Here is a 27,090-nt window from a genome sequence, read left to right as displayed (position 1 = left end):
ATGTGCACAGCTTGAGGCATTTTCACACATGCATGGACCCATACAATCACCCCCAAATCAGGAAACTTCCCAGACCCCAGAAGGTTCCCTCATGCACTCTCCCAGTCAGTGACCCCATGCAAAGGTAACATTTATTTTTGCTTTGGGTCATAATTAAAAGAAGTAGAAACTCTGAAAGAGAACCACTCTAGGTGGGAGGTTATTTCTGGGCTCTACCCCCTGCTCCGGGTTGGACCCTGAGAGAAAAAGGGAAAGGAACCTGGCCGTAGAGGCTGGGTACGTGACCGTCACCAGAGAGCCAGGCAGCTCCCTCTGAAATGTCAGGGCTGCAGCCCAAGTCCTCGTGGGTCACTGCTATTTACAGCCAACCTTTCTGGTTGGGGGCGCATGTCCCAAGCAGGGCTATTTTTAAGCAGGGATGTGGCCTGCAGGGCCTTCTGGACGATACATTAAACTGGTGCGGATTGAAAGGGAAATTGTCTAGCAGTCTACTTCAGAGGGCTTGATCTAAAAGAGAAACGTGATTGTCGTTGTCCCTGAACCCGGGCCCCAGACAGCAAGTTGGAAGGACCTCTTCTGGCCCCTGGCTCAGAGCTCGGTTAGCGGCTGGCGAGGGGGGAGCTTTACCCATCTTCTACCTCGCAGCCCTCCGCTGAGGTTTGCGGAGGGGGTCGTTCTCCAGAGCCAGCCGCCTGCCCCCGCCCCTCTCGCGGGATGGGGCCGCTGAGGGACGTGGGAACCAGTCCCCGAACAGGTGCGGCAGCCCCCCTGCCGGCGCTTCCACCCCGAAGCCGAAGCCGGGCTCTGCGGGGCTGGGCGGTCCGTCGGCCAGGCTGCGGGTCCGAACCTGGCAGAGCCCTGGGAGCGGCAGCCTCCAGGACCGGACATGGGGGAGGGCAACGTTTGGGGGAAAGGGCAGGTGCTGGAGAGCCCAGGGCCCAGCGGGAAAGCGTGCGAAGCCCGCCTTCAAGGGCAGCGCGGTGGGAGCCAGCGCGCCCTGACGTCCGACCGGAGAGTCGGGATTGGCCGAGATGGGCCCCGGCCCCGCCCAGCCCCGAGGCTTTTCAAGGCCAAGGCCTGCCCGGGCGGCTTACACTCCTCAGCTGTTGCGGGCAGCGGGACGTGGGAGACTCCGGCTCCAAGGTCAGTGAGCCCATGAAACCCGACTTTCTTCCTGCAAAGCGGGGGCGCTGCTAGAGCCAGTGTGGGGGGTCTTGTGAGCGGTGGGCCGAGGGCTGCGGGCCGGGACCTCTGGTGCCGCGGTGACAGCTCTCACGGGCACGGCTCGCGGGCGAGGGATTCGCGGCGACTCCCTGAAGAAGCCGTCGGAGTGCGGGCCTTGCTGCCCGCCCGCTCTTCCCGGCACACACAGGCGCCGGCGGCCATTCCCTGCGACAGCTCTGCAGTGAGGCGCGGCCCTCGGCACCTTGCTTGTCCGCTTGTTTCTGACGGCGCCTTAGGAATTTTTCTTGATGGAAAATCTAAATGTTTCTGCGTTTGGGGCCTTAACCCTCAACTAATCCATTCGTTTCTGGGAGTGATTTTTGATTTTCAACCCCAGCAGCATCAAAAACAGGTGCAAAGAAGTGACTCGGGATAAATAAGTGGGAAAATGAACCTTTTGAGGCCCTCCAAAGGAGCTAATTACTAATTAACCCAACAGCTGGACCCAATTTAAATTGGCTAATACTATTGCTAGAGAGTCATTTTTGAAATCCCTAATCCATTAATAACGAGCCACGTAACTGGTTTGCCCCCATCAGAGGTAAAAATGCAGCACAGTTGGCCGAAACGTGCTTCGTCTCTGGCAAAATGTGTTTGTTTGCTTGTTGGCTGGGTTGGCTCACGGGGGCTTACGGTCAACCCTGGCTTTGACCCTTGAGTGGATGACATCTCTGGCTTCCCGTGCTCTGGTGGGTGTGGAGAGTGACATGTGCCACCAGAACAAGCCACCCTCGCTCGGCTGTCCTCAGTGCTGCCCCTTAGACCCTCCCTCAGCACTGCCCTGGCTCTGCGGCCCCGCGCGGGGTCAGCTGCAATCACGTGAGGGGGCAGTTCGCGCCCTTGCGACAAGGTTATGCTCGGTCAGCTGCTGTGCTGTTTCCAGAAGTGCCACTTCTCTTCCGTTTTGGAACTTGTGTCCTTGGTCTGCTAACTCCGCCCAAGAAGAACACAACCACCACCAGAACTTGGCAAGGGGGCTTCCTAAGTGAGCAGGCTCTCAGAGGATATTTGGGTGTTATTAGCTGTGTGGGTGCTCCACGTCCGCCTCTGCACTTAGAGGTGCTTCCCGCCCCCCCCAGCCTTTAGAGTTAACTCTTCCGTGGGCTAAGACTCCATTTCAGCAAAGGGCACGAGGGCCACCTGCCTCCACGGACTCTGCCAGTTCATGATGAAATCCTATCCTTAGAGAACGGGCCAGAGGCCAGGTCAGTTTTCCTAAAGGGGTGACTGAGAAAGGTCCAGAAAATCATGGGGTGGGAGGTGGGATGAGGAATGGGGAGTCCTGGGTATTCAGAGGCAGGAGGAGGATTGGTTCTGAGGCAGACTTTGCCCCCTGGCTTAGAGGCCCCGGGGCTCCATCCCTGCCGCAGCCTAGAGGAGCCATTTGTCATCTTTGTGTCAGCTGGGAGTTCCTGCCCCACTGAGCCAGGAATCCTGCAGGGAGCCAGCCCTGAAGGTGACTGTTAGAGGTCACAGCGGTGCCCCCTTGCCTTGAAGCCACGCTCAATCCTTTCCTTGGGCAGCAAAGAAGGCACCCACTCCTTTACAGCATTTCACAAGACTAGATGGTTCCTAACTTACTATCTTCTTGAAAACAATTTACCTGTGAGAGATGAGTCTGGTAATGGTCATATGTGTACGTTAACAGGAGCCCTAGGAGAGGCCTCTGGTTTACAGGGAAGGACTATAAATATCTCCTGCTTATGACTTTCTACTTGCTGAATAGAGCAGAGGTGACCAACGGTGCCCATGGGTGACAGTGTATCTAGTGGTGGTGAAGTAACTTGAACCCTTTGCTCTCTGGGAGAACTGGAAGGCGACAGCCATTTTCTGCTGGCCTAGTAGACTGGCATCATGGGAATTTGTTCAGAGTGTTCTGTGGAGCTGGTCCAACCCTAAGGATGTCCTCTGTTTTGGGGTGACTCTCTGGAAGGAAGCTGACACGTGGTCCTCCTCTTGCCCTCCACTGCCCGCCAGCCCCGACGAGTTCAAACACGTGGACGCCATGTACAGCTGGATCAGAAATAACTCTGAGTCAGCAGAAAGGCACCTGTGGCATCTTTATCCAGGATATTTAGGAAGACCAGGAATGTCCAAATTGAGGCAGTGACAGAACCCAAGGCCTCCACATTCCAGGATGTGACAGAACCCGACAGAACTCTTAGACCAGGACCCAGACTCCCAGGGTGCCTGCTAGGACAGAGAGATAAACAGCTCTTGGGCATGGTGACCAAAGGACTTAATATGGTGGTTCTTTTTTTTTTTTTTTAAAGATTTTTTTATTTATTTGAGAGAGAGAGAATGAGAGAGAGCACATGAGAGGGGGGAGGGTCAGAGGGAGAAGCAGACCCCCCGCCTAGCAGGGAGCCCAATGCGGGGCTCGATCCCAGGACTCCAGGATCCTGACCTGAGCTGAAGGCAGTCGCTCAACCAACTGAGCCACCCAGGCGCCCGGTGGTTCTTATTTTTTAACAGAGCAGGTACCAACAAACAATATTATTGGCTTTTGCTGTGGTCTTGCACCCTGGGTAGAAACCTCCCTCTCTTGGAGCCCAGGGATTCTGCCAGATTTTAGCCCTGATGCTGTAAACAGTGCTTTTCACATAGAGGTATTCCAAGTTAGGGAAACAACAGAGCCCTTCTATGGGGGGGGGGGGTCGCTAGAGACAACGTCCCTCCTCACCCCTGCAGCCCCTCCCCCTGTATAAGGGAGGAGACAGAAGGGAAGGAGAGAGAAGACAAGCCTATGCCCCACCAGCTTAGAAAAAGGCAGGCTGGCCCAGCGTCCCCTGAATGGCCGGCAGGCACATTGGGCACCTGGTGTCTGAGTGGAGCAGACAGAGGAGCCCTGACATCTGGGCTACCTCAGGAGCCAGAGGACAAGGAAAGAGAATGGCTTATAATATTCCGGGAGTCTGGGGAGTCACATGCTTTGAGGGGACATTCCTGTGTCTAGGAGCTGTTGTGATAAGTGCATTTCTATGGTCTTGGGGAGTCTGGAGGGTTCTGTGGCACTCCCAGTCCTAAATCACAGGTGCTTTTTGATTACTGATCAGTGCAGAGCTGCCTGTCAAGTGCTGTGGTCTACAAGGAGCCCAAATCCAGGGCCAAAGACACACCTGGTTCAAATCCCAGCTCTTTCAACACGCCTCTAGACCTGGAGCAAGTCACCTAACCTCTCCTGAGCCTCTCTTTCCCCCATCTACGAAATAATGCTTACTTGGCAGGATTGTTGCAGAGATTGAAGACGTTGTTTGTTGTTTGTAAGGCCCCTTGCATGGTGCATGGCTCATGGTAGGAGCTCAATAAATGTTAGTTAAAAAAAAAACAAAAAAGACAACAGGTTTGACTGGGCATGCAGGGATGGAAAGGACATCCCAAGTGCAAAAGCGGAGTAAGGGATCAGAGGTGGGTGAAGCCAGTAGGTGAAGGATTGTCAACTGGGGATAAGATCAAGATCCCCTGATAACAGGGGTCTGGAGAAGAACTTAGGAGCCCAAGTAATTAAATCCATTTAGTCAACTCAGATGTTGGTTTTTAGAGCATGATCAGTGGATCTGAAAGTATGCAGTGGGTTCCTTCTAGAATGTAGTCTTATCTCAGATTACAAATAAAACAATTACATGTAACACTTGAAATGGTAAAAACATAAGCTAAAATTAACATTCAGAGAAGGGGCAGACCAGTGCTGGTTGGGATAATCATAAGTGGCTTTTGGGAGAGAGTGGTAACTCCCCCATAGCCTTGGAGTCATTAGGGAGAAAGGACTTGCATATAGTCGGTGCTCACTGCAGCCTGTCACTTAATTCTCACAACACCTGGGAGAGGTCTCCTTGAGCCCATTATATAGATGGAGTTGCTAAGGCTCAGATTCCCAGACCCAGTAGGGGCTTGGAAATCACCTGTGAAGCTCTTTTCAAATGCACATGTGATGGCCCCATTCTTACAGAAACTCATTCAAAAGATACAGTCTAGAAATCTGGACTTCTGACACGCTTCACAGTTGATTTACTTTTTAGCTTGTTACTTTTTTAAATCCTAAAATTCTACATGCTTATTTTTACTAGTGACACAATACAGAGTTCTATTAAGAAAAAAATTAATAATCTGCCTCTTCCAAGTCTCTTGTTCTGAAGTAACCCTTTGAGAAGTATGAATAACCTTCAATACTTTATGTTCACATAAATATATGCAAATGCACATATATTTATACTGTTATAAAACTAGACCCACTCATTCTCATTGCTATGCAAGTAGTTTTTTCTTTTAACCTAAAAAATATGGTATAGATGTTCATCCAGGTTAAGTGGAGGCAGTTTTAACTAATTCTTTACTAGCTGTGGAATATTCCACCATCTGAATGTGCCACACTTATACAACCCTTCTCCCTCTGATGGACAGACGACTTCCAGGTTTCATTTGTCCGTTTGCCCCTACAAACAGTGCTCCGTAATCCTCCCGCGAGTCTCTTCCTATATACTGCAGCTTTATTTCTGCAGAATGGATTTTCAAACTGTGATGCTTGGGCCAGTGACTATGCACCTGTTAATAGAGGTTTCTTGGTTCACTTTCCAAAATGTTTGTAGCGTCTCACTGAGCAGTGCAGGTGATTGGATCACAGCCGACAAGGGGAGGGCTATGCAGAGCTGCACCCTGTCTCACCTCCTGCCTCCCTGACCCTCCTCAGCACTACTCAGCAGGAGCCTTTTAAGACCAAAAGAAGGCCTGTCCTTGCCCTTTGCATGGGCCTTTATTTATTGCTCCCTCCAGCTTTATTGAGATGTAATTGGCACGTACCATTGTATAAGCTGAAAGTGTACATTGGATACAAGTGTAGATTATAAAATGATTGCCATCATAGCATTAGCTAACGCCTGTATCGCCTCACATAATTACCCTTTCCATTTTGTGGTGAGAACATCTAAGATCTACTCTCAGCAACTTTCAGGGATCTAATACAGTATGTTAATTATAATTAATCATTATGCTATACGTCAGATGAGTGGAAATAACCTTGGACCAACATCTCTCCATTTCTTCCACTCCCCACCCACTAGTAGCCACCACTCTGCTCTGTTTCTGTGAGTTCAGTTTTTTAGATTCCACGTAAGTGATGTCATGCAGTGATGTCTTTGTCTGACTGATTTCACCTACATAATGTCCTCAAGGCTCACCCATGTTGTAGCAAAGGCAGGATGTCCTTATTTCTCATGGCTAAATACTATTTCATTGTATATATATGCATCTTCTTTATCCATTCATCCAGTAGCAGACACTGGGGTGTTTCATATTGTGGCTATTATGAAAAATGCTGTAACGAACATGTAAATGCAGGTTTCTCTTTGAAGTACTGATTCCATTTCCTTTGAACGTATAACCAGAAGTGGCAATGTTGGATCATATGGTAGTTCTACTTTTTTTTTTTTTTTTAAAGATTTTATTTATTTGACAGAGAGCGGCAGTGAGAGAGGGAACACAAGCAGGGGGAGTGGGAGAGGGAGAAGCAGGCTTCCCGCCGAGCAGGGAGCCTGATGTGGAGCTTGGTCCCAGGACCCCGGGATCATGACCCGAGCCGAAGGCAGACGCTTAATGACTGAGCCACCCAGGCACCCCGGTAGTTCTACTTTTTAATTTTTGAGTTATCTCCCCACTGTTTTACATTCCCACCCGCAAGTGCACAAATGTTCTCTTTTTATCCACATCCTCACAAATACTTCTCTTTTTTTTTTTTAAAAGATTTTATTTATTTATTTATTTGAGACAGAACGAGAGAGAGAGCACATGAGAGGGGGGAGGGTCAGAGGGAGAAGCAGGCTCCTTGCTGAGCAGGGAGCCCGATGCAGGACTCGATCCGGGGACTCCAGGATCATGACCTGAGCCGAAGGCAGTCGCTTAACCAACTGAGCCACCCAGGCGCCCACAAATGCTTCTCTTGATTTTATTTCTTTATTGAAGTATAACTAACATACAGTGTTATCTTAGTTTCAGGCATACAACATAATGATTGAACAATTCTGTACGTAAGTCAGTGCTCACCGCAGTAAGTGCAGGCGCCATCTGTCACCAACAGTGTTTTCCGTCTCACTGACTATATTCCCTATGCTCTACTTCTCATCTCTGTAACTTATTTCAAAACTGAAATTATGTACCTCTTCATCCCCCACCCATCTCCCCTCTGGCACCTACCAGTTTGTTCTCTGTATTTGAGTCTGTTTTTGCCTCTCTCTTTTTTCTTTGTTCAGTTGTTTTCTCTCTTAAATAGTGAAACCATGTGGTAGTTTTCTTCCTCTGTTTGACTTATTTCACTTAACATTATACCCTGTAGGTCCATCCATGTTGTTGCAAATGGCAAGATCTCCTTCTTTTTTATGGCTGAGTAATATTCCTGTGTATGTGTGTGTGTGTGTGTAGACATACCACTCTTCTTTATCCATTCATCTATTGATGGGCACTTGGGTTGCTTCCGTATTCTGGGCTGTTGTAAATAATGTTGCAATAAACACAGAAGTACATATATTTCTTTTTGAATTAGTGTTCGTTTTCTTTGGGTAAATACCCAGTAGTGAAATTACTGGATCCTGTGGTATTTCTGTTTTCAGTTTTGAGGAACCCCCATACAGTCTTCCACAGTGGCTGCACCAATTTGCATTCCCACCAACAAGGGTGCAAAGGGTTCCTTTTTCTCCATCTTTGCCAATACCTGTTATTTCTTGTCTTTTTGATTCTAGCCACTCTGATAGGTGTAAGGTGACATCTCATTGTGGTTTTGATTAGCATTTCCATGGTGACTAGTGAGCGTCTTTTCATGTGTCTGTGTACCGTCTGTATGGGATGGGCCTTTATTTAATGATCTCCACAGGAGCAGAATTTCTGACTGGGAGCAGCTAAGTGTAATTGTCCTGCAGAAAAGCTCTTGCTCTCCAGCTCGGGGGTGCCTTGGGCAAGCAGCAGGCCTGAGAAGTCCCTGCGGATGGGGCCTAGAAGGAGAAGCTATGCGGGCTGATGGACATGAGGGCTCCTGGGAGGAAGCCATAGGCACAGAAGTGTTGCAGTCTGGAGGGCAGGAACAGGCCTGGCCTGCCAGGGATGCACCTCCCCGGAGGACCAGGCATCCTCACGAGACAGGGGAGCCTAGGGACAAGGGTCTGTCCTGGCTGAGCAAGCCTAGGAAGGCCCTAGAAGACAGCCTGACCCAGGAAATGGCCGGACTGAGGGGCAGGACAGAAGGTGTCAGACAAAAGCATCCCTGGGAAGAACCCTGTGGGGCTCCAGGCAGGCTCTGTAATCACCCCTCGGGCCTTTCCACGCCACTGGCGGGTGTTTGCAGCGTGTTCAACTGATAACTCTGTCAGTCATGAGGAGTGAGGAAGCATGCAGACCACTTCCCTTGGACAAAGCTGGGCTGTTCGCTGAGGTGAAGGGAGAATGTTCTCAAACACTGTGGCAGCAGGTAGAGGGATTGTCTCTGTACTCCTTTTTCATCTTTATTATTATTTTCATTTTATATTTGAGAAAACAAAGACTTGGAAAGCCAAGTAACTTCCTCAGGACAATAGAGAATTGTAAGTGGCAGAACTGGATTCAAATGCAGAATTTCCGGCTTCAGAGCCTCTGATACTGATGCTACTCCTGTGTCTGTTCATGGCTGCTAGTTCCCTGTCACTGCTGGTGTCCAAGGAGGGCCTGGGTGAGCCCCCAGGAAAGCCCAGTGAGAGGATTTAGGCACAGGTGGATGGTTGGACAATTTCCATCCTTTCCAGTCTAGACCTCTCTCATGAGGCCTCAATCATATTAAAAGACAGGACGTCCAGGGACACCTGGCTGGCTCAGTCAGTAGAGCATGTGACTTTTGATATCGGGGTTGTGAGTTCAAGCCCAGTGTTTGGTGTGGAGCTTACAAGAAAGAGAGAGAGAGAGGGAGGGAGGAAGGAAGGAAAGAAAAGAATAAAAAAGAAAAGGAAAGGAAAGGAAAGAAAAAAGAAAAGTCATTCCCTCTGGAATACCTCCCAGGTACCTCCAGTTCAACCTGATCATCCTGCCCTTGCCTATACCCCAAACCTGCTCCCCAGCCAGGATTCCTAGTCAAGTGAAATCCTCCAGTCAGAAACCTGGGAGGCTTCCAAGACTGCTTCATGACTCTCATGCCCACATCTGACTGGTCACAAAAGCCCCTGAGCCCACCCACTGAGTATCTTGGAACTTCTTCCATCTATCTCCATGAAGCCTTCCCACCACCATGGCTGAAGCCCGGAACATCTCCTGCCTAGTTTATTCCAGGACACCAGCACCTGATTTCCCTGCCTCTAGACCCTTCTCCCTTTTTCACCAATTTACCAATTTAGTAACATTAGCCACAAGAACTTCTGACACTTACTGCCTGTTCCCTATATATCAATATTTGTGCTGAGGGCTCGTTTAATCCTCACAAAACCTCTATGAGTAGGTCCCATGATTAGCCCCATTGTAGAGGTAAGGAAACTGAGCAGCACTTCTCAAATTGTCTGTAGCAAAAGTTGTCATTAATTTCTAAGCCACAGCAGACCAATACATTTGTAAAACATAATAAGGTACAATTACTAGAAAAATAAAATACAGGCATAGAAAATGCCAGCTTAAATTTTCTTAATTAAAATTTCTCTATCAAAGTGCCATAAGCATTCTAAATGCTTACTCCCAATTTTTCACCTTCTCTAGAAAAATCTTGATATATCAGGTAGACTTGGGTCTTCTCCCCTGCTAATTCTCTTTGCTCATGTCACTTTTGATTATAATGATCTGTTTTTACAATGATTTCTCTCTCATTCCAGACCATAAGCTTCTGGAGGGCAGCCCCAGAATCTGACACAGGGATTGATTCTCTAATGTTGTTGAATGGATGAATAGACAGCCAGGCAGATGGACAAATGGATGGATGAATAAATGAGATTCAAGGCAAGCTCTCAGGCTGCAATGTGATCTCCACTGGGGAGGCTGCGTTCACGCTTTGCACGGGCCCCTCACTGAGTGGTTGTCCTTGGCCTCATTCAGATCTGTCCCTGGAAGCTGCAAGTGTTCTGGAATCTAGAATCAGTCAGGGTTGTGCCCAAATCATGGGTTTTCCTTGGGCCTTTGGGGAGAGTCAGCCACCACAAATCCTAGGCAGATTCAGCCCCAGTTTAATTCAACTCTAAATTTCAGGACAGTTGCTTTCCATAGAGTTCCTCCAAAGCCAAATTTAGATCAGTGACTGTGGCCCAGGATGCCATGTCCTCATCCTGAAGATTTTGGCCCTAGGCATGGAACAGGGGTATAATTAGCCTTCATTCCTCCCTTCCTTTCTGCAGCATTCACAGGTAGATTAAATCTGGTGTAGGCTGAGGGCAGTGGCTACTCTTCCACCTGGAAGATGGCTGCAAAGCAGCTGGCCAGAAGGAAGCATGCATGCAGTCACCCACAGCCATCTGTTTATGGGTGTGGGTATGTGGTGTTTAGTCATTGTTTCTGCTCCAATCCTTGGTCGTTTGTGACCTGGTACTAGTTACAGGGGAGGTGGGGGCAAGCAATATGTCTGATCAAAACCAGACAAGCGCAGTGTAGCTGCGTGGTGTGGTCTCAAACCAGACCATGCCCTCCCAGGGGCTCCCACGGGGCGCTGGCTTCCATGGCAGAACGCCTATCCCATGATCTGCACCGGTTCCGACCATGGCCTGGGAGAACAGACTGCTGGCCTTGAATTCCAGCATTGCCACTCACGAACTTTGTGGTTTGGGGCAAGTTACAAGTTACCTTTCTTTACCTCCATTTGCGTATCTGTGAAATGGGGATAATAAGAGTATCAACCTCATGGGTCTGTTGTGAGGATTAAGTGGGGGTAATAACCACAAAGCCCAGCACATCACGAGTGCTACACAGAGGAGTTTTCCCCTCAGACTGTGAGCGCTGTAAAAGCTGCCCCATAATAAGCACTTAAATATTTATCAAACAAATAAATAAAAAGATACCTATCTTCACCACCTCATTGTCCTGTCTTCTTCCCTCTCCCTTCATCACTGCCCACTGTGACTTCTCTCCACCTGAAGCATGTCAGTGTCATTCACAGTGACTTTGACCCACACCGTCTGACTACTTCGGGAAGTCCTTGGTCAGTGGTATTCCTAGAGGGTGGAGGAAGCCCTGAGGGTTCACCCTCTGGGTGTTGCTTCCCCTCAGGGGGAGCCAGAACAATGCCTGTGTGCTGCTTGGCAATTTGGCCCGGAGCCCCCTGTGGAGACCCTGATGGAGAGAAACCATTCAGTATCCCTGAGAAACTGTGAGGGACCAAGGCAGCTAGAACTGGCTGGCTGCTGTATTCCTTGGGAGACAAGGGGGTTGGCTCCATCCCAACATACTGTAATACTCTTTATTATTAAATCTTATAAGTAAAAACAGGATCTTCATTTAAATGAGTGCCTACTGAAACTCATACGTGCTTTTCCTTTATGTGTGTTACCTTGGGCTTTTAGTTAACCTCTCTGTTTTTGAGTTCCCTCCTCTGTGACAGGGGCAAGATAGCTGCTCCTTGGGGTTATTGTGGGGAAAGTACCTGGCTTTGAAAATTCTAATTTTGATTTTCCTCCCTTATTAAGATGTGGAAAAAAATTTTAATAACTACAGTTATCCAACAGTGAAATGGGTTGCTTTAGGAAGTGGTAAGATGCCCAGCTCTGCTGGGGTTTAAGGAGGGCTGAAGGGAAAAGGGGTGCCTGCATTCAGGCTGAGCTCAATGACTGCTCATGTCCCTTCTAACTCGGGGTCTCTATGTTCATTCTCTCTCTTACCCAGCATTTATTACAAACCTTCATGTGCAGGCCAGTGAGCTTGAGAACCAAAAAAAATTGTGACCTCATCCTATGGTCTTTGGATCTTGTCTCTTCGAAGTGTGGGATCAGTGCTGAGGGATGTCCACCCTTGCGGGAGCCCTGCTGAGGTCCTGACACAGTACTCCCCCATGTGTAGGAAGGGGAGGAAACCAAGTTATCGCTCTCTGGTGAAAAAAGGGAAAGAGCCACTCCTCTTTTCTTGGAGCATTTCCTTTGGAAAACTTGTAAATTCTTTCTCTGTCCCTTTGAGATGTATATAAATCTCTTTAAGAGGAAGTAAGCCTCCAGGCAGTTTTACAACCTAGAAATGTTTTTCTCAAGGGCCTGGGAGCCATCTCTTTGAAATGTATACATCAAGGAAGATAGGCCCCTACCTCCCAGTCTCAGGGGGATGCTAGTGGTTCAACTTCGGTGCCAGCCTCCAAGTTTTAAGTAAAACTACCTGCTGTCAAAGAGACAGGAGAAGCTTATTTTTCCTTTGGCTAAAGGCAATTAGCTAACACAAATGGCCACCCCAATTTCAGGTGAACTTAGGGTAAGCTCTGTGTGACAAATAGTGCTGTCATGGCTTCTTACTTGAGTTACCTCGAGAACACGTAGGTAACGGGTTCTATCAGCATGGTTCTCGAAAAGGGTGAGATTTTGTTCTGTTTTGGCAATTTCTTTAGTGGACTGCCTGTGAGGAGCATCACAGCCTGGCTTAATGCTTAGTAATAAAATTCTTTCCTGTGTTTTGTGGAGAGGCATTTCTGGATGACAGATTTTAGTTAAATTTCCCCAATACCCAGCACTGGCTCCTCAGCTGCCCCTTCCTTCCCCGCCTGCCTACACAGTCAGAGGAGTCCTGATGGAAGGAAGGCCACGCACACGAGGCGTCAGGCTTTGCCGGGAGGCTTTAACTGTTTCCTGCGGGACACCCTCTCCCGGACCTCCCTGGGAAACAGCTGGGCTCGGGCTGAGTGGGCTCTCACGGGGCCGGTCTGTTATGGCTGAAAGATGAGGAGCCCGCATTGGGCTGCTCTGCTCTTGGGCGGCTTGTAGAGACCAGGAACCAGAGCAGGGAAGTGCTGAAATCCAGCCTACCAGCCTCGCTTGGTTGCTTTTATGATAGGATTTCAAAATCAATAGGTGAAGGGGACGGGATGTGTTTAAGTAGTTTTTTTTTTTTCTTCTTAATTTTGTAAGCTAGCTTCCTGGGTCAAAACTTGAGTCTAAGCTGGCTTAGATACTGGGCCTGAGGCTTTATAGCAAATTAAAAGTGAGAAGTACTTGGGGGCAAAGGAGCCAGGCAAGAAGGGTAAAGGTGCTTTGGGAGATAGCCCAAGGAAAAGGGCTCACTCCCTTAGACCTACGTGGATTGTCTGAAAGGAGATAAGCAGGAGGCTGTAAGATTTCCTTCTTCTGGAAATCAGGCAAAGCATGGCTCAAAAATAGGTCAGAGAAGAAATGTTTATTGATGGGCTACTATGTGCAAGGATCTGTGACAGGTACTTGAAGATTTTAGCCATCGTCTGGGAAGACAGCGCATAGTGGGCAGTTCCTTAACACGACAAGAACTACAGGACAGTTGAATTCACCAGCAGGTGTCAAACACCTGTGCAGCATACGTGGAAATGAATGAGCAGCCCAGGAGTGCTGTGGAAACGTAGAGAGCAAGCAGTCACCTTGGGCTAGGCGGGGCACAGAGAAGTTTCCGGCAGACTGAGGCACCAGGCTCTGGTTCAGTCACAAGAAAGATGGACAGTAAAGTCCAAACTGGAGGGGTGGTAAGAAGCAATACTTAAGCAAACAGTAATAATTTCACCAAAACAAATGAGTATGGTTTATAGTAAATAGCACAAAAGCACACGAAGTAAACTGATTTTTACTTATTTAAAATTTTTTATTTAAATTCAATTTAGTTGACGTATAGTGTATTATTCGTTTCAGGGGTAGAATTAAGTGATTCATCAGTCATATTAACACCCAGTGCTCGTTATATCACGTGCCCTCCTTGATGTCCATCACCCAGTTACCCCATGCCCCCACCCTTATCCGCCTCCAGCAACCCTCAGTTTGTTTTCTATGATTAACTCTCTTATGGTTTGCCTCCCTCTCTGTTTTGGTATTTTAAAATACATCTATTTTATAGAGTATATATTTTATATATCTGTATTAGAATATGTTAGATATATAGTATATATAATAACAGATATATCAGAGAGCTCAGTACAGAGCTCAAGAGCTCTCATCCTGAAAGTCAGGCTGGTGCACTGTGGCCAGGGTGTTCTGGGCCCCATGACAGTCCCTGAATGTGTGTGTACATGTGCTGTGTGAGCTTTCATAAAGTTCCCAAGAGTTTATTTAGCTGACATTTGCCTCTTTCCCCCCAAAGAAGTCTGGATCCTCCTCCCAGGACACTGGCCACTGGGTGTCCTAAGGCTGAGGGAAGCTGGCTTCCAAACTTCTCCGTTGCCTGTGTTCTTGGCCCGTCCACTCGTCCTCCGACTGGCCCAGTTCTCCGGCCTCACATCCCCCACTGTGCCCACTCAGTTGACACGGGCATTCTCATGTGGATCCTGGCAAGCCTCAGAGCGGCTTCCTACCCCAGAAAGAAGGATCCAGAATGTATCTGTTAAATAACGCTCCTGAGAGCCTGCCGAGTGCCCGGTGCTGTGCTAGGCAATGGTGATAAAACAGTGAGAAAAAGAAGCCAAGTTCCTTCCCTTGGGGGCCTATCATTTATTTGGGGGAGATGGTCAGTAAACAAAGCAGATAAAATAACGAGAGGTGGGGACAAGTGCCAAGAAGGAAACAAAAAGGGTATTATTCAGAGAAACTGGGAATGATGCCTAATTTCAAGCAGGCTGTCAGGCAAAAAGAACAGCAAAAGCCAAAGCCTTAAAGTGGAGCCCTCTCCCCCTCCTAAGGGTGTCTGGATGCGGAGGCCTTTGTCCCTGGAGAAGCACCACAGCTGCTCTGGCCCCTCGTCTCCTCTCTCCACCCATCTCCTTACAGAACAGTTCAATAGGTTATGCCAGTGCTTGGGGCATGGAGAGAATCAAAAAAATTAAAAAGCTGTGCAAGGAAGCTTCAGATTGCTCTATGCTTCAAACTTTGGTCCTGGTGGTTTCACAAGATAGACTGACTTACAGAACCACCATGTTTGGAAACTAGGCAAAGCCCAGTCCTGACCACTTTGGTGGCCATGGGTTATCTCTTATATACCTTTTCCCAGCTTGACTGATTTATGTCACAGGTTACCTACCATCTTACCATCTGTGCAAATAACAAATCCAGCCTCTTGGAAGCAGGGGCTTCAGCTGCAGATAGGGGGGCTTATGGTAATATTTGGGACCTCCCAGGTAACAGAGTCTGTAAGACAAAGCCTGTGAAGCTTTTCAAAGACTAACTTTTAACACACAACAGAGATTTCATTTAGTCACGAGGAAAAACGGTTTTATTGCAAGCGTGGCTCTGGGTCTTTGGGGAGCAGCTGCTCCCAGGGTCCCTAGGCTGTTTGATGAGACCCTTAGCTCAGTCTCACTCTCAAGTTTTTCGATGGCATCTCAACAGTGAAATTCAGTGTTGCTATGTGTCCTGAAAAGAGAGGAACATAAGAGTCAAGGAAGCAGGAAATCTTCACTTCACCAAAACTCTGAGTCTGTGGCAATTCTCTACAAGGAATGCAAGCAAGAGCACTAAAGATTTTCAGCTCCAGGATGGCTTAGGTTGCTTCCACCAAAGCCTCCACAGGATTATTGGCAGGAATCTTATGTCATGGCTCGGACAAGAGGACAGTGTTGGAACTCTTGGATATAAATTGATATTTCCAGAAACAAGATCTAGATATGACATTTCAAACATGATTAATTTGAGTTAGACACCCACCTACACATCACTCTCACATGGAAGAAGACCTTTGAAGACCACCAGTTGTCAATGGGGTGCCCATGACACCATTCCCTCCTCTTTCTCCTGACTCTGCCTAAGACTGGTCTTCTCAAGCAGACTCTGATGTGAACACATACCAGTGTCCAAGCAAAGTAAGGAAAGAAAAAGATTAAGACATTTGAGTCAAGCTCAGAAACAAATGGACTTCTTAGTCTGAACTGTCCTAGCTTATTTTTTGGCCCTTATATTTCCTGGAAAGAATTTAGACAAAGCTTCCTTCTACTTTGATGAATTCTATGATAAACCTCAGATGACAGCATTATCTTTCCACTCAGGAAGGCGGCTGGAGGGTGTGGACGCAGCTAAAATGGAACGGAAAGATGTACATTAGTACTGCCTGCCACACGCAAGGGCCAGCAAGTATTGGGACAGTTCTCTGAGGAGCCCTCACCTACTCTTGGAAGGAGACCAACAACAGCCCGAAGTCGTGTGATGAGATTACTGTTGGGCCAGTCCAAGTCCCTAGGACAACTTTAGGAAATGGCCCATTTATCTTGTCTGAGGATTACTAATTTCTGTTGTCTTTAGGACTCAGGGAATTGTTTTTAGACATTAGCACAGAAGAAAGGCTCTCTGATAATCTGATTTCCTGGGCTAGCGCAGAAAAATAACATCCTAAATTTTTTCAAGGACTCTGGTGCTTTTGGTTGAGATATTCAAGTTTCTCCTTAGTATTGCCCAAACAGATGTTAAATAGAGACTTTTCGGTGGAGATTCTGGAAGCATAAAGTTCATAGACTGATCCCAGTTCCCAAAATACAATCAAGGAAGAAAGTGAACCTCACAAGGCTGCTCTTAGAATTGTGTGTAAGGCTATGCCGAACTCACCTTATTAAAAGCTTACCTTCCACTGGGTGACCCAGGTTTTCAGCCACAGCCATACATATCAGTGGGCTCTTTGCAGGGGTTAAGCTTGAAGGATCTTGTAGCAGTCCTTGGAACCTTCTAAATATTAGGGAAAAAATTCCACACTCCCTGTATTTGAGCATCACAGAGATGAACATAAGAGAGAGTACTTACAGTGATCTGTTCTATTGTTCTGCACTCAACAACCCACATTAAATAGCTCCCTGCTGGGTGATGCTGTGGATTAACTGGTCCTTCGGATCTCTGGGCAATAGCAGACACAGCAGGGTATCTGTCTGGGCAGGTCCTTATCCTGATTTTCATTCTTTGTTGATATTGAATACATCTAAACAAATACTTACATATGTCTTCTACATTTTATCGGCATCTCAGGCTGTCCTTCTAATGTCTGTTTCTTCCTAAAGTATATATTTTAGTGGTTCCTTTGTTAATGATCTCTTTATTTTCATTCTCATTTTTAAAAGATAGTTTGACTCTGTTGACTCCCCATTCCTCCTTGTGTGCTTGCTGATCTTTGAGAGCTTGTTACTTCATCTTCATCTGTAGGAAACCAGAGCCTAAACTGAGTGTACTTTCCTTAGAGAGGATTTGTTTCTGCTTCTGCTGGGAGCCAGGGATTTGGGGTCTGCTGACCTTGGGCCACTTTAACCCCTCTCAAGGGTCCTAGCTCACTAGGGGAGTCACAGATGGAGCTCTCCACCTCACTGCTGGCATCCTGACCTTAGTGCTCAGATGGACATCCGTCCTCAAGATAACCCAAACCTCCTCGCTTGTTACCCCGAGCTCTGCCACCAGCTCATTTGCAGTGAGTGGAGTGGGAGGGTGGGACTCAGAGACTCCCTCTACTTCTTCCAAGCCCAGGAACCCGTCCTATTCAGGCTCTCCTCACTGTGCAGTGGCGGGTTCCAAAGGAGCACCTGGTCTGTCACATAGCCAGCAGCGGAAATCCTGTGTTTATTTTTCCTGTATTCTCAACTGGAGAAAATGGCAATGGACTTCAGGCAGTTGGACATCCACAGTGTCTACAACTACGCACATTTCCGCAAGCAGTGTGAAGGGTTATGGGTGAGAAAGGAAGGAAGAGAAAAACCAAACCAAAAGAGAGGCACTGGCTCCTTGCAGTTCTTTCTCTTTGCCTGGCGATCGCTGTGCTGGGGCTCAGGGCTACCCGGGGAGCTTGTCTAATCCAGTTTCTCTGCTTTCAGACACTCATCCAAGAGGAAGGATGGCCAGTGCCTTCTCTAAGTTGCTCACTGGCCGCAATGCTTCTCTGTTACTTGCTACCGTGGGCACGAGTGCCCTAGCCACTGGGTACCTGCTGAACTGGCAGAACGTGTGTGCTGAGGCCCGGGAGCACCACCGGATGTTCCCGCCAAGGTAAGAACTCCTGGTGTCAGCCAGAAATATGCTTTGCCCTGCCAGAAACTGTCAGCAAGGGTCCTTCTTGTTGCTTTGGAGAATGACTAAGTCAAACTGACCATCACTGTTGACACAAAGCACAGTGACCTGTGGTGAATCCAAGAAAGTGTAGTGTTATCATTCCTGCCCAGAGCTTGGGGTCTAACTGAATAGTAATCATACTCATAATGAACATTGGTTGAGCACTTTGATGTGTGTTAAGCGCTATATATGGAGTATCTATTTTATTCATCTTAGCATCCCTTTGTGATAAAATGGAGACTTAGAAAAATGAAGCAGTGCCCAAGTTCACACACCTAGTGCAGCCAAATGCAAACCCAAGGACCCTGATTCCAGGCCCATGCTTCACTCACTGCTGTCCCACTTTCTGGAGAATGATGTTGTGGTACTGATGTTAAGTATCAGCTTTAAAGGCCATTGCAGATGGCAAGTGGGGAAGTGGCATGAAGATGGACATGATTTCTCAGCCCTTGGCTCCTCGCCACGGATGAGACCGCGCACACTGCATAGAGTTGGCATGCAGTGCTGACTTCACAAGATTCCGCAGAGGCAGGTGTGGAGGAGACAGACCAGGAAGACTTGATGTTCTTCTCAGAGATACTCATTGGCTCTTGTGGGAATCCAGATCTCTGAGGGAACTACCAACATCTACCATGTACCTCAGGAATTCCTGAGGTGAGATTACCTGTGTTTGAGCCCATGGGAGTCCTGAATCCCTTGTTCTTCAGCCAGGACACATCCCGGCGTAAGAGAGCGCCTCACTTTATTTCCTTCTGTGTACTGTTCCAACAGATATGTACTGAATGCCCGTTTCTGTAGCCAGCCACTGCTCTCAGCAAAGCAGACCCAGTCTGCTCTCATGGAACTTGCACCACAGATAGAGGACAGATAAATAACTGAATTTCTATGTAGCTCCACCTGCAGGTTCCTAGTCTCTCCATCACAGACCTAAGGGACCAAAATGTGGTTACTGCATTTTACCAGAACATCTGGGTTAAAAAAAAAAAAAAAATCTGCATGGAATTTCCATTTATTATTTAATTTTCACTCTGTCTCCCCTTTCCAGTAAGCCATGGTCTGTGGGCTCCTGCAGCCAGCATCATGGAATCCTTAAGCAGGGCCAGGTCTCCTTCTCGGGCTGTTCAGGGGACTGTTCTTTTTTTTTAATCTGGCTTACTTTTTTTTTTTTTAAAGATTTTTATTTATTTGACAGAGACACAGCGAGAAAGGGAACACAAGCAGGGGGAGTGGGAGAGGGAGAAGCAGACTTCCTGCGAGCAGGGAGCCCGATGTGGGGCTCGATCCCAGGACCCCGGGATCATGACCTGAGCTGAAGGCAGACACTTAATGACTGAGCCACCCAGGCATCCCTTAATCTGGCTTAAAGTCATGACTCCTAGACACGTGTCCCCATGCCCACTGGCCAAAGAGAGCCTGGTGGAAGGATGGCCAGAAACAAAGCCCTTTCGCAGGCCACTTCCCTCAGGCACCGCTCACTGAAAGCCTCTCCCCTCCGCGTGCAGTGCAGACTACCCTGATCTGCGAAAGCACAACAACTGCATGGCCGAGTGCCTCACCCCGACCATCTACGCCAAGCTCCGCAACAAGGTGACGCCCAATGGCTACACCCTGGACCAGTGTATCCAGACTGGAGTGGACAACCCTGGCCACCCCTTCATAAAGACTGTGGGCATGGTGGCTGGTGATGAGGAGTCCTATGAGGTAAAACTTGGCTGCTAATTCCAGAGTGGGGGGTGGTGGTGCTCTGGGTCCCAGAGTCCTTCTCTTCTCTGTGGGGCCAGCGTTCATAAAGGGAAGCCAGCTTCAGCAGAACATCTGGAATGCTTTCTGGAACAAGAAGGTCTACAACTTCCCGGGGATAAGGCTTCCTTTGTTGCGGCTCTAGTATCCCACCTCCCGGAGCAATGAGTTACACGACAGGGCTCTCTGAGACTGTCCAGGGGATGAATTGGTACAGACAAAATCTTGTAATTTATTGGTGACACATATGCACCAAAAAGACATTAGGACATGGTGTGTTTGTGGCTAGACTTTATTGAGGAAGGAGGATGGTGTGTGTCTTTAGCTTGGGAATTGCTGATCACACAACCACTGTAGCTTAGATGACTGAGTTCATCACGTTTCTCAGAGGAATCCCAGGATCTCCGTGTCCTCATCCTTAGGGCAGAAGCACAGGACGGTCTGCTGCTAGGGCGGCTCAGTCACCATGCAGGCCTCGTCACAGAGCTACCTCTAAACCACGGCAAATGGCAGGGAGCTGAAGGCAGTTCCCTGGGAGAACAGCCACCAAGAGGAGGGACGGGGTCCTGCTGGTTAACAAGACTGGTAGTTCATTCACACAGAGCAGTGCGCTGCTCTGGGCCCCCAGAGTCTCAGACCAGAACTGGCTCCTGGGACCCCATGTGCTGCCCCACCCCTGGCCACCCACTTCCCACAGCTCCCAGAGGCAGCAGGCACTCCGTTGTCACTTCTTAACATTATCTTACCTAAAGGATATACCTGAAGTTTTTGCTTTTTAAAAAAATAGATTTTGCACAAGATAGTTTGGGCTGGGGAAGGACTGCAGGGTGAGAGGTCCTGGCTTTGCCCTGAGCGCTGCTGTGCACTTCTCTTGTAGTGCAGCTGGTTTTCTGTGAATTTACTATGTTCACACTCCTGAACCTGATCATCTCTTTGACCACAAAACCGCCTGTGGCACTTCTGCTCTGGCAGCTGCTTTCATCTTACAAAGAAAGGACTGCTGGGGAAAAACCTCAAATCCTTAAACACAAGGCTTTCTTGCTCAGTGTCATGGCAGTAAGCTTGGCAGAATCACTCACTAGGGAGGTGGCCTGTCATTGCTGTTGTTATTGGTAACCATCAATCCACCACCCCCATTTCCTGCGTGGTAGCACTGAGAACGACAGAGGAGGGCGGCAGCTTTGGCGCTTAAGGGAGGAAGGGGCAAATGAAAGGGATGACCTCTTAATAGATGACCCAATTAAAGAGGAAACAAGTGTGTCTTCCCTTCTACAGGTGTTTGCCGACCTTTTCGATCCTGTCATCAAGCTAAGGCACAATGGCTACGACCCCAAGGTGATGAAGCACTCCACGGATCTGGACGCATCCAAGGTAGGCTGCAGCCCCCTGTGCTTTCCCAGGAAGCTGGCACTCCAGAGCCTGAAATGAGGGGCACCTGCGAGGAGGCTGACTCAGCCGGGCTCAGATGCCCTCTGCAAGCTCTGGGATGGCCCTGGCAGAGCACACCCCCTGCAGGGGCAAGGAGGTCAGAAAGGTCCCCAAGTCTTTCTTTTCTTTAATCAGGACCAGAGGGTGGTGTTGGCCAGTGAGAGCTGTAAGCCTTTCCTAAAGCAGTTCCTTTTTTTCATCCTGCACCTAGTGGGGTAAAGGATTCCGGATGGCACTGCATAAAGTAGCTCGGCCCCGTATCTATGCGACCCCCACCCTGTAATTCCAACATGTGTCCAGCATGTTGTGCACAGGGTCTGAGGGCCCCCCGTCGGGGGTGCTGCAGGTCAGTGGGCTGGAACCACGGTGGTCGTGGCGGGACTGTAGTCCGCAGCTGGCGGTGCTCACCCTGGGCGCCCTCTGCTCCGGCAGATCACGCAGGGGCAGTTTGACGAGCGCTACGTACTGTCCTCTCGGGTACGCACGGGCCGCAGCATCCGCGGGCTGAGCCTGCCGCCTGCCTGCACCCGGGCTGAGCGACGGGAGGTGGAGAACGTGGCCATCATGGCCCTGCAGGGCCTCAAAGGGGACCTGGCAGGCCGCTACTACAAGCTGTCTGAGATGACCGAGCAGGACCAGCAACAGCTCATAGACGTGAGTGGCCCTTGAACCATCTGGCCCTGCCTGGGGTGGGGTTGTGCCCAGAGCCCTCATGGGCACCGTGAGGCCTCATGGGGAGCTTGCTGGGACTTCATCCTGTTCAGTATAAGGAAGGAAAATGAGGCCTTAACACTTTAGGTCAAGCCACAGAAATGGTCTGTGGTTAAAATCTGCAGAGGAAACTCCACTATGGAGCTGGGGGGTTGGGGATCCATGGGTGGAGGTTAAATGGAAGATCCCTTTGCTTGTTGAGAATGGTCTCCATTGCCATTCCCAAAGAAAGTCCTGGAAGCTAGGAAAATCTGGAAAGGAAGTTACCGAGGTGGAAGGTCTGCCCTGAGTCCCATTGGGGCCGCTCTGGGATTTCTGCTGCCTCCATGAGTCCTCGACAGCTTCCCTCTAACACTAGGGGAGACAAGACTCAAGTCCTTCTACTTATTTTCCCTGTAGCATAGCTAAAAACGGATAGCAGTTGCAAAAGTAACTTTCACTTTAACTCTGAAGAAAAGCAGAAGCAAAGTATCTGTCGTTTTAGAAGATGTAATGCCACAAAATATGCCCCACTGCCAAACTAGATGAGCTAGCTTTGTAGTCTCTATGGGCCTCAGTCTCCTGGTCTCTGCAGCCGGCAGGCCAACCCTCTGCCTGCTCTGTTAGAGAATAAGCCCTCCTCGGCCCCCAGCAGCCACTGGTGGTTTCCAGCATAAGGCCACAAAGTCCTCTCTGGCTAATGTCTCCCACCCCTTCCACTCAGACCGTAGAAGGCCTTCCCTCTCCATATCTTTGCTTACCTCAACGTAATCAAATTTGAATACATGGTAGCCAGATTCATGTTCTTACTGTATACACATCAGTCTCTTGACAGTGATTTTGATAGGAAGAGTAGGATACTGTAGTTTAAGGCACAAGCTTGGGAGTCATACAGGTCTAGGTTTGAATCTAGGCTCTGTCACTTCCTAGCTGTGTGATACTGGGTAGGTTGTTTTCTCACTCTGAATCTGTTTTCCTCACTCATAAAATAAAATGATTATATTTGCCTCATGGTATTGTGAGGATTCAGGAAAATAAAAGCACACAGCATAGAGCCTGGCACATAGCGAGCACTGAATTAATGGTAGATATTTCTATTTGTAAACCATTATTTTACATCTCCAATACTTTTTATTGAAAGGAAGAATACTAATAAAAGCCCTGATAATGCCAGCCACATAGAGAATAGTGGCTGTGTATACGACTTTCCCGGAACGCGTCCCTCACTCACTGCCCGCTCTGTCACTGGTGCGGGTGGGTAGACATAATCCATAGTGATTAAGTATTTCCATCTGGGCTAAGCCAGTGGTTTTCAGCCTTAGCTGTACACTAGAATCACCTGAAGAGCTTTAAAAAAATCCCACTGTCCAGGCCACACCCCATAACAATTAGGACAGAATCTCTGAGGGGGCAGGAACTAGGCATTTGTATTTTTTTAAAAGCCCCCATGTTGTTCCAGTGGGCAGCCAAGGCTGAGAACCACTGCCTGACAGACCGGGCATGTGTAGGTGTGTCTGATCTCATCATTTTCTCCTTTCTGCTTTGTCCCTTTCCGCCTGCAGGACCACTTTCTATTTGATAAGCCAGTATCCCCTTTACTAACATGTGCTGGGATGGCCCGTGACTGGCCAGATGCCAGGGGAATCTGGTATGGACATAGCATTTTCACATTTGCAGTGTGTGCAGAGGATTTCCTTCAGATCACCTGCTTGTCCTAACCTGAAGTTGCTGTGACCTGCAGTTGACAGCATGCCCGGCTTGAGTTAAATGGAGGGGAGAGAGATTGTAGAAATTGTGTGTGTGTGTGTGTGTGATTCCAAAGTATTGTGATGTTTCTTAAGATGTGTAAGAATGTTCGCTAATTTGCATGAATTATGCATGAGAAAAAAGACTATTTTTAAGAAAAATTAGCTTCATATTATTTGACCTCACAGAGAATGTTTCATGACATTAAAACAAAAGAGCAGAAAATGAAAAATATTGAGGACTTAAGCAAAACCCTACAAGGAAGAATGGATATCGAGTATACACATATTTTATCTTGGCCAAAGTCCTCAGTCCACTTTGATTCCTGTACTTTGGTAGGTTATTTTGACACTCTCCAAAGGAGCTGCGCTAAGTGTGTTCATGAGCAGTTGCTCCGTGTGTGTGGACAGGCAGGATCTATGCAGCAAACATGTGTGAAATCTTCTGCACCCCAAACATCTGGGGCTGCAGGTAAAAAACTTCCTTGAAGTGCCACAAGATTTTGGTTGAGCTTATTGTAGGAGAACACTCTTGTTAGTGTCGAAGCCAAATGTTATCCATAGTTGAATTACTGCCCTCCTTGTCCAAGGACTGGGGAAGATGATATTCTTGTTGGGCAAAAACATGACATCTTTAAGCATTGGAGTTGGTCTTATTCGTCATTCTGTCACGCTAACATTATTCTGTAGTACTTGTTCAGTCACAATGAAAAACTTAGGGCCTTCTAGGAAATGAGGAAGGTGAAATGAAACAAGCTACAGTGGTAAAGGGAATTTTCATGTGTTGAAACAAATGTATTTAACACGCAACACCATATTTCTCCTTTCATTAGGCATAATTATGACAAGACATTTCTCATCTGGATTAATGAGGAAGACCACACCAGGGTAATCTCTATGGAAAAAGGAGGCAATATGAAAAGAGTATTTGAGCGATTCTGTCGTGGACTAAAAGAAGTAAGATATTACCAGAGATTTCTTAATATTCATTAAAATGAAAACACTTCTTCATTCTTAACAGAAGACACTATGGTGACTTCCAAGATGAGGCTAATTTTTTCTAGGGATCATGGCACTCTTTGAGGGTGGGGCTACCAGGGTAGTGCTTCAAAAAATAGGTGACTTTTTTTTTTTTTTTAAATTACTAGTAAGTTCCTATGCTTCCCTTCCCAGTCCAGAATGGTTTAGGGAAGTCTGTGGATCATTAATTATATTCCAATTTCTTTAACAGTGCTCTTGGCGATTTTAAGCATAGAGACAGTATAGGATATAACTGTTCATAAAGTAACCTGACCACAGCCTTACCTGCTGAGAATTCCTATATTCTCCTATTATTCTCCCACGAAAAATAATGAACAGCAACTGACATTCATTGAATGTTTAGTATGTGCTAGGTACTGCATTCAGTGCTTTACATGCTTCATCTAATTTAATTGGATCATTTTAATATTTGGATAGTAGTATCCTTTTCCATTAAGGAAGTAATACAAATTTGCCTAGATTTTATTCATGGCAAACATACAGTACACATGTCTCTCCCTAGTGTTGCGGATGTACTGAGTGAATGGATATCTAAGAACTCCATTTGTTCACTGTTGTAGGTGGAACGCTTAATCCAAGCGCGAGGCTGGGAGTTCATGTGGAATGAGCGACTAGGATACATTCTGACCTGCCCTTCGAACCTTGGCACAGGCTTACGGGCTGGTGTCCACGTTAGGATCCCAAAGCTCAGCAAGGTAATGTTATGAAGCCAACAGCCCTGTTGGGTTCCACCAGGAAAAGTTCAGCTGTGAATTCTTTGTGGAGGGAGAAATCGCCATCATTCCATAACCCTTCCTTACTTTCTGCACCTGTAATAGGAAATAACAAGAAAGGGTTAAGTTTGCCTCAAAAGACACTTGTATTATTTAGGATAAAAGGTTAAGGGCTGTAAGAAAGAGGTATGGCTTCAAGAACAAGAAGTTTAAATTCTCCTTCTCCCTACAAGTCAGGAGGGTCAGGTGGGCTGCTCTGCCCGGCTCCATGGAGTTCCTTCCATCTCTGTCTCTCTCAGTGTAGAGGGTTCTCCCACTTGAGCCTGCATCAAAATTACCTGGAGGCTTGTCAAAACAGACTGCTTGGCCCACCTGCAGAATTTGCATTTTTAACAAATTTCCAGGTGACTTGGGGCTGCTGGTCAGGGAACTGCATGGGGAGGACCACTGTCTTAGGACATGTCCCCTCTCCATGGTCACGGTCAGGCCCCATGTTGCAGCTTGTGGGAAGGGGAGAGAGGATGCAGGTGTGACCATGTGAAGATTTCAAGTCTAGGCCTGGAAGTGTACACATCACTTAATGTTCGTTCCATTTGCAAGAACTTAGCCAGTGGTCACGTTCTCGGCTCTATCTGTGGATGAGGAGGAAAAATTCTGGTAGGCATCCAATACTTTCTGCCACAGCACAAGCAAATCAAATACTTGAAAACCATTTTAGAAAATGTGCTTCGTACCAAAAACAGAATGAAAATTATTCCAATGTTAAGAAAATTTGATGTGATTTAACTTCATGATTTTAATTCTATCAGTGAAACTATGATACAGATGAATAATCAACTCACCAAAGCTGGCATCCAAATGCCAAAAATGATATAGAAGTTAGTAACAGCTCTGCTACCTTTTAGCTGTGTGACCCTCACCAGTTCTATTCCTCTGAGCCTCAGTTTCCTCATCTGTGAAATGAGAATGAAAGCAGTACCTACTTCATGAGGTTGCTGTAAGGTTTAAAAGTTCTAGCATAGTGCCCTGGTACACAGTAAGTATATGCTTCATAAGTACTAACAGTTACTGTCTCTCATTACACATCTTACTAAGTCCATGTGCCAATAATGATGGCAAATCAGTTTTGCTTCTTCTGACACTAAGTACTGTCCCTTGTCCCAGGATCCACGCTTCTCCAAGATCCTGGAAAACCTGAGACTCCAGAAGCGTGGCACGGGTGGTGTGGACACAGCAGCAGTGGCGGATGTGTATGATATTTCCAACACAGACCGCATCGGGCGATCAGAGGTACCATCTCTCTCACTTTCCAAACAGCAGCTAACCCTACTAGCCTACGAGAAAAAGGGAATGGAGAAGCACCCTCAACAGCCTTGCCTTATTCACAAAAGTCGAGACCTCGTCTTTCCCCACTGAGTCCTGAGTCCGGTT

General features: G+C 47.7%; 2 protein-coding genes across 2 annotated transcripts in view; one reads left to right on the top strand and one right to left on the bottom strand.

The window, feature by feature from the left end:
• Positions 1-1,036: 1,036 nt before the first annotated feature.
• On the top strand, positions 1,037-27,090 carry CKMT2 (creatine kinase, mitochondrial 2). The gene is made up of 9 exons (XM_081826634.1): positions 1,037-1,143; positions 18,068-18,239; positions 19,805-20,003; positions 21,318-21,413; positions 21,903-22,124; positions 23,723-23,808; positions 24,739-24,862; positions 25,507-25,641; positions 26,824-27,090. Exons 2-9 carry the CDS (start codon positions 18,088-18,090, stop codon positions 27,073-27,075), a joined length of 1,266 nt encoding a protein of 421 aa, XP_081682760.1. The 5' UTR covers positions 1,037-1,143; positions 18,068-18,087; the 3' UTR covers positions 27,076-27,090.
• Positions 25,641-27,090, bottom strand: part of ACOT12 (acyl-CoA thioesterase 12) — an 82,396-nt gene continuing 80,946 nt past the window's right edge. Inside the window, exon 16 of the mRNA XM_081826632.1 lies at positions 25,641-25,755. The gene's annotated coding sequence lies outside the window, so the exon portion shown is untranslated. The remainder of the gene's footprint in view (positions 25,756-27,090) is intronic.

The sequence above is a fragment of the Leptonychotes weddellii genome, chromosome 7 (assembly GCF_054177405.1).
Source record: "Leptonychotes weddellii isolate Sample4059 chromosome 7, ASM5417740v2, whole genome shotgun sequence".
Taxonomy (NCBI): Eukaryota; Metazoa; Chordata; class Mammalia; order Carnivora; family Phocidae; genus Leptonychotes; species Leptonychotes weddellii.
This window is presented reverse-complemented; position numbering and strand designations above follow the sequence as displayed.